We start from the raw sequence: 7,561 nt of genomic DNA on the forward strand, positions 1-7,561 counted from the left end.
AATGACAAAAAAGGTGTCGCTATGTTCATTTCGAAATTGTAGTTTGCTAACTAGCCGTTCATGCGGTGATTTCAAAGGGGGAGCTTATTGCTTCTGTTTCTCCCTGCTATTCAAATAATTACATATGGAGAAATGTTTAAATATTTCGCCTATAAGACACATATTTCTAAATGTATCTGAACAATTTTCACTAAAGAATATACCTATGAACTATATCAAGTTGCCAACACTTTACTAAGAGTCATCCATAGAGCGGGCGAAGATGTGAATGTTGCGACACCAAAATTGTTGAAAAGAAATCTCAATCTATGAAGCCCCTGTGAAATTGAAAGGTTTGTGTTGCCAGCGTCTCTACTGTCACGAAGTTCAACTCGTTTAACTTTGCACCCATGCTACTGACTGAAATAAATCTTTCAATTTAACGGAAAGTTAAAACGTCATCGATCCATGCGGGTTCTGTTGTACATAGCTTGATGGTTTCGTTGATTTAACGGTAAAGAGTAATACGATGTTATCTCAAAGTCGCGAGTCCGAATTCCACAAAATCCCTGAATAGCTCACTTTATGTATACTTTGCACAGTCCTAGCAGTACGTGGCATGACTCCGTTACTTCTTTACACCCTAACATCAATATGTAAGTTCTCCATACTGCTCTATATACATATATCCTATTGTACCCATAAGTAGAATTTGTTTAGTGATCAAAGCTTCATACCGGTGGGTGATCATTTCCTTTATTCTCATGATCTTAATGAATGATTCAGCAGTGTTACTGTAGGGAGATATCAGATTCTGGTCCCTCTTAGGGTTTAATGGGTTAACACACATATATAATCAATGAAATGGGCATATATGAAGCAAAAGTCTTTTCTCCTTCTGTCTATCTTCGTTCGAAGACTTTTCCTTTCATTCTTCCAGTATTTTTAATAACAAGTCAACAAAAAATAGATAGAGTTTACAGAATAGAATGAGGAAAGCAAAGCAAGACTGAATAGGTGTCACCTAACATCAAAAATAGTTCGCGGTTGCCAATCACCCTAAAGAAGTTCTTTTTCACTTTCTTTAATTTCAATTCGAAAGACTGAATGAAAATGTCCTTTACCAGGTCCTTGTCTGATACAAGCAAACCATTTTTCTTGTGTGCAGCTCTGAAATACTGGAAAGCCGCTGGTCAACATTTAAAAGATAAACTCTTGGCAGGATATGAGTTCCTCGTACAAATGCGGTTGAGGGAGCGACCTTAAGTGAGAGTCGAACTGATTAATTCGGAGAACCTCAACCGTTTATACCAAACGTAATTAATCTTCAAATTGGAGACGTGTTTCTCGAGTTCTTAAAAATCAAGAAGAGGCGTTCGCCTGTTTTGGTTTAAGATTTTTGCTCGGAGTCTGGAAAGCTTTGGACCACGACAATAACTGAGATTTAAATTGAAGAGAATCACATTTCTTTATGTGGATGAGTTTTTTTTGACAGTTAATGGGAACGGCTGTGTGTACAGAGATACCAGTAGTACTTAGAAACCGTTGTAGTTTTTTGGATGCGACACCAGCACAACCTGCTTCTACGCTACGCTGTTTACTGATGAGCAGCCTCGCGTAACATAAACATTTAAGTTAAAATTACTGAAAAGATACGCGGCGTTGTTGTGAAGAAACTGTTACAAATGTCATGCTTGGGTAGCGAAAACATAGGTTCAAAGCGATGAGGAGTCGAAACTCTTACTTTCCCTGGGTAGTTGTAGGCTTATTTATGTGTCTTCCAATACTACTCTATCTGGCGTCGAGAACAAAAGTGATTCATCAAAACAAAGACAAAGAGGGAGATGGAGATCACCACGCTTTTGATATCAAATACGTTGAATTTTTCTCTGTAAGGTAAGAACGTATCATGTTATTACAAAAGAGCAGAGATAGATACCTAGAAAATTAAAGCAAATGATCGGATCGTGTCAAGTAAATTGTTACGGGTCGTTCAGTCAAATCGTACGGGGCTGTCAACCGTAATATGTATCACCGTTTATAAGCAAAATCAGCCACAGATATAAGGTTTTTTTGTTTGCGTGTGAATTCTAAAGTAGAAAAAAACTCATTGCATGTCTACCACATATTATTTGCTTGTCCCTTTATTGAAGCCTGAACTCCTCTATTTGTGAAAAATTGCCCTCCATCTGCTCGGAAATAGAGTTAGTGTCACAGATGATTTATTGACAAAAGAGGAACAAACGTAGTGGCCTATTGCAAGAAACGGTCGAGCAATAATAAGTTTTCTTTTCGGTCCATTAGTCCGTTAAACAGGCACTGACGCCGGAAAGCGCGTGATCAAGGCACTGACGCCGGAAAGCGCGTGATCGAATCATAAACAAGATGATATGACAAGTTGTCACATGGCAATGTTAGTTTACCTTGACCTATTTTCAATGTACTTGATATAGACCTTCACAGCTTGTTTACTTGGATAAGAAAGGCTATCGTTTAGCGCTGGACTCTTCAGAGGAATCCAACTACATTGAAGCAAAAAGCGGTGAAATTGATAAAACCAGTGAAAACTTCGACGCGGACAGTAATAATTCAAGTGACAGCTCACAGACGAGATCTGTGAGCAATGACAGTCTTATGAATATTTATGACGAAACCGATGCTAAAAGTGACGCTGAGCGAGACGAAAGTATTGACTACAACATGGGATGGGATGAGGTCCAGGAAGAACCCAAGAGGTAATAATTTAATCTATAGTCTGATAAAATAAAGGTTGATTTGGAGTAAGTCATTCCATAAACTTGTCTTAGGTCCCCAGTGGTCGCGGTACCTAAGTTAAGCAGAATTAAAGCCGACAAATTTATAAGATTAACTGAATTTTTTCAATTACCAAACCTATCTCCAGCTAGGAGCATGCACGGTTTGGCTCAATCATGCATAGCATAGATAAAACTATTTCGGCTATGGGGACTGCATTTGCATCTGAGCCAAGCGCGAAGAACGACTGAGACGATCCAGATCAAATCAGCCGTTCTCGATGTTTTTTAAAAGGTAAACTCGATTTAAACTTATTAAATTCCATTAAATTAATGCAAAATACTGCAACTGAACAAGGCCGTAGTCTCTTCAGGTAGTGGTCATATTAGATTTTGCATGGAGCAATTTCTTGGAGCTACTCTTTGAACATCGATCTGCAAATTTAAATTTTTTTCACACAAATTTACGACTGAACACTGGACACCGCATTTCGACTTTTAAAAACTTCTTCTCTGCTCATTTTTTTAGGATTCCCTGTGCCTTAAAGGGTCCATTCGTGAACTTAGTGCTTTTAAGGACTCACCGAACTGGGAGTGGAACACTTGCTAATATTTTGTACAGATATGGCGACTTGAACGACCTGGATTTTGCTCTTCCTAAACAGAAAAGCTACGATTTCTATTGGCCGCTACACTTTAATCCAAGCTACGTGGACAAAAAGTACCTTAATTCAACTGCTCCAAACTTACTCATTAATGCCAGATACAGCCCAGATACAATAGCATCCTTCATGCCAAAGGTAACTAATACTTGCCTGATACAGACTCAAATAATTATGTAGCCTTTGGGGAATAGTGGAGATAGAGGTTGACTCCTTTATGCGCCACTTTGCATTCCATAACAACGCTGAAAATGGGACTTCCATCCAGTCGTTAACGTTGACAAAACTAGTTGCTCTCTGAGTGATTTATTCTCCCATCACTCACCAATCTTAGCGTAAAATGGCTTTCATTAGTCCAGCTTAAGACTGAATTATACACATCCATATGGGGCCTTTCGCTGAAGATATTTTCCTTATCACACAGCAGCTTTAAAAGAAGGTCATATTTCATACCTACGAGCTCTATCCCTTGTGCTTGTTTACTTGCTTGTTTGTTTGTTGTTAGTGGGTCTACTTGCCTTTCACTTTCTTTCTTATTGTATATCTATTTGTTTTTCTTTGGAGCTTGTTTCTTGTTGTTTCGGTTGTTTCTTTGTTTGTCTTGCCTTTCACATTCTTTTAATTTCTTTCCTTTTTTTTTTTTTTTTGCTATTTTTTAATAAAATTTGGAATCTTTCTGAAGCCAACACACCAATTAGCGCCAGAATAAATTGTAAGAGCAGCCGTGTAAGTTTGAACCGTACTGGATTCAGTACAAAATTAAATTTGATTCCCATCTTCCCAACAGTCACTAACTCAAGACATTGTTTCATTGACCCAATAACTGTTCTTGCAGGACTCTTACTACATCGCAGTTATAAGGAAACCAACGAATCATTTTGAATCTGTCTTCTACGGATATCAAATTGATGATTTGCTCGGTATGAACAACTACAGCGACCCATTTGATGCATTTCTGACCAAACCCAAGCAGTATCTGTTACAGTATCTTCATCAGGAGCCACGATTTGATATCAACATTAACATGGTAAAGAATGGTAAGTGATAAGTCGAGACATGATCATAAATATTTATCTGAATGATTTTTCTGGTGGAGTTTTGATGAGCTATACGCACATTAAGATCAACGTTTGAAATAAGCAAACGGTTAACGCCAATTTTCTTCAATTCTTAACCACAGTGAGTACATTGCATTGTAAACTGTCGTTTAACTTGTCGAAGATTCCGTTGATTTCGCTGGGCTGGTCAAAGTATTCATGCGTTGCAAAGTTTTACTACTGCCTGATTTTTTCCTTCTTTAACGTCATTTATTTATATCTGTGTTTCTATAAGTGCTTCAAACAAAATGTGCCTATATACATCCGCATTAATTATGTATACAATGAAACCTAAACGTAATGTCCGCGCTCTCTTCAGGACAAATGTTCGACCTTGGCCTTCAGCACAAATATTACAATGATCCGGTGATGATAGAGAAGTACATTGGTGACCTGGCCGAGAAAATAGACTTAGTGCTTATCATGGAATATTTTGACGAATCTCTTGTTTTACTCAAAAGAGAGCTCTGTTGGGATTTAGATGATGTTGTTTATTTCAAACTGAATCAAAGATCACCTGAGTACAAAGAAACAAACATAACAGATCAGCAAAAGGTAAGCAGTATTGCCTATTTCTGTACATTCTCATTATTCCATATGTTTATCAAAGCACTTTTTTATTAAAACTTTTTAGAGAGCAACTGGAAACAGTTTCTTTCCACAATATCAAAAAGCACAAACTTAAATGAACTTGCTGAGAAGGAAATCTACGTTCATTTATATCGATCAGATTTTGTATGATAAGTGGAATAACATGTATGAACACAATTTGAATGATTCTTTTTTACTCAAGATCCATTGAAGGATAGAAGCATAAACAGCGTCGCCATTGACAGAATTTTTAATAAAAAAAAAAAAATGAAACAAACTTCAAGTTGCCGTTGGTCTGTACAAAAATAGATCACAGAAGACGTAAAATTTGTTGAAGGAAAATCTGAGCACAACACTCGGCTGCGCCAAGAGAATAATAATAATCTCTTGACTGCGCCTTGCGTGCCCCTTTTTTTCGTTATTACCACATTTTGACGCCATCGACAAAATATCACAGAACAGACATAGAAAAACATCACTGAAGGCAACATGGAATCTACTTGCTAAATACTGACCAGGCTCGATTCCTTTTTGCTTTACTCTTCTTTCAGATGCAAATCAGTGAATGGAATAATGCCGATGCTGCGTTATACGACTTTTTCAACAAAACTTTCTGGAATAAAATTTCTGCGCAAGACCAAACCTTTTATCAAGAAGTTACAAAGCTACGTAACAAAGTGAATAGTCTCGAGAAGGAATGTATTCACACACTGGAAACAAACCGTGATACTGGAGAAATGGAAATCAAACTAAATGAACACAGGATTCCAAACATGAACAAATATTTATGTGAGAAAATGACTTTGAAAGAGGAGAGTTATATTTCATATCTAAGGAAGAAATATAATCTGAAGCTCAAAGAAGACAGCGAGCGTTTAAGAAACTGGTTTTATGAAAAGTTGAATAAGACAAGACTTGAAGATTCACAACTACTTGGCTTGTAAATAATGCTGTTACTTAGTATCGCAATGTCGCCTTAAATATTTCGTAAATGTATTGAAGAGTTTTTTTTGTGACGTGTATGAAGAAAAGGAAATATTTTGATATTCGGAGAAACCAGCCCGACTACACTACGCATGATGGCTTTCTTTTACCTGGGAGCCTGTTTACTGAATCCAACTCCCATTACACTCTTCAGACTAAATATATTGAAAGTAATCTTACTAACGGTGGGCAGCCTGAACACTTTTTTGTATTATAATCATGCAATGGGTTTGTACATATATTAAACATCATATAAAACGAATATGAAATGTAGTCTCCAAAATGATTAAATGAGTAATACAAAGGAATTCAAATGAGGTTTTAAAAAGAGGCTCACTTGAAATCACGGATATATTTGTCGACGGTTTTTTCACCCACTCAAGCAAAAATACTGTTCAAATGACTATCTGAAAGTTTCATATACATTCACAATTTACCTGTCGAGTGAATATGCATTATGTTGCAATACCGCCATTGATTCTAGAATAATCGGCGGTGAGAACCAAAAACAAAATAGCGAATGTGCCCGACGGCTTTAGCCTCATTATTCGCCTGAAAAGCACGTTTCTAGGAAAGGCTTTTAAGAAAGCGAAAATGCTCTTCTGTGACTTAGAAGGTAAACTGGTGGAATTTATATTTGTTTCTTTTTTTTTTAATTTTCAATTGGATTAGCTTAAACATTAAACATCCTAAGTTTCTGTTTCATGAAGAGAGTATATCCTAAAATTTCCATTTAGACCAAACGGATTGTCTGAGAAACAGAGTATTGAAAATTTCTTCGTTTTCTTACAAGCTGTGCGTGCATAACAAGTCACGATTTGATTTAAAGGATAAGCAGGACTGGGTCCATTGTCTGATTTGATTCTTGGACCGTGATTATTGCTAAAAATGGAATTTTAAGATCTCAAATGCATTAATTCAAAGTTTTTGGACCGTGAATTATCAATCAAAACTCCGAAAAGGATAATTTCAGTATGATACTCGGATTGAATGCTGCAGGGAATCAAGGTGGTGTGTTGTTAAAGTGAAGGTGGATGTTTAATCAATGTCTCTGACCAATAGACTTTGGCTTTTAATGAAAGCGACGTACTAAACCAAAGCTATCGTACTAAATCCATTGCTACTGCGATGCAATTGGTGTTACCCTTGATAACAAACAGCGGTTAGCTTATTGTATTGGTTTCTTGATCTAATGCGGTGCTAAATGTTAAAATTCGCTTGGAATTCCGGATTGAAAAACGGGCTGCTTAACTAACTTATGATGTGATGTTTTTCACAAATTCAGCCCGGTTTTGTCCGTGGGGAAATGAAAAGCCCCCACACTAATATTTATATCCTGGAAAACAAAATTATTTCACCTTATCAAAGGTTTAACCTGCACTAATTCTGAGTACCACCACATAGGGAAATTGTTAATTTAACATTTTCTGCGAAAAGCTATACTTTAATTTTGAAATGTTGGCGATTTTCAAAAACGTACTGTGAGCTCAAATTG

General features: G+C 36.8%; 1 protein-coding gene across 1 annotated transcript; it reads left to right on the forward strand.

Moving 5' to 3' along the window:
- Window positions 1-70: 70 nt before the first annotated feature.
- Window positions 71-6,328, forward strand: LOC113672172 (galactose-3-O-sulfotransferase 2). Its single transcript, XM_027188450.2, has 6 exons — window positions 71-1,875; window positions 2,433-2,714; window positions 3,262-3,532; window positions 4,230-4,431; window positions 4,811-5,046; window positions 5,634-6,328. The coding sequence occupies exons 1-6, from the start codon at window positions 1,703-1,705 to the stop codon at window positions 6,024-6,026; spliced, it is 1,557 nt and encodes a 518-aa protein (XP_027044251.2). The 5' UTR covers window positions 71-1,702; the 3' UTR covers window positions 6,027-6,328.
- The last annotated feature ends 1,233 nt before the right edge of the window (window positions 6,329-7,561 follow it).

The sequence above is a fragment of the Pocillopora damicornis genome, chromosome 8 (genome assembly GCF_964200805.1).
Source record: "Pocillopora damicornis chromosome 8, jaPocDami1.2, whole genome shotgun sequence".
Taxonomy (NCBI): Eukaryota; Metazoa; Cnidaria; class Anthozoa; order Scleractinia; family Pocilloporidae; genus Pocillopora; species Pocillopora damicornis.

Bases quoted from the DNA above. Each gene is read 5' to 3' on its own strand.
- LOC113672172 (XM_027188450.2), top strand. From the start codon at position 1,703: ATGAGGAGTCGAAACTCTTACTTTCCCTGGGTAGTTGTAGGCTTATTT. The intron at 1,876-2,432 runs GTAAGAACGTAT...TACTTGATATAG, and splicing joins GTTGAATTTTTCTCTGTAAG to ACCTTCACAGCTTGTTTACT. The intron at 5,047-5,633 runs GTAAGCAGTATT...CTCTTCTTTCAG, and splicing joins ACATAACAGATCAGCAAAAG to ATGCAAATCAGTGAATGGAA.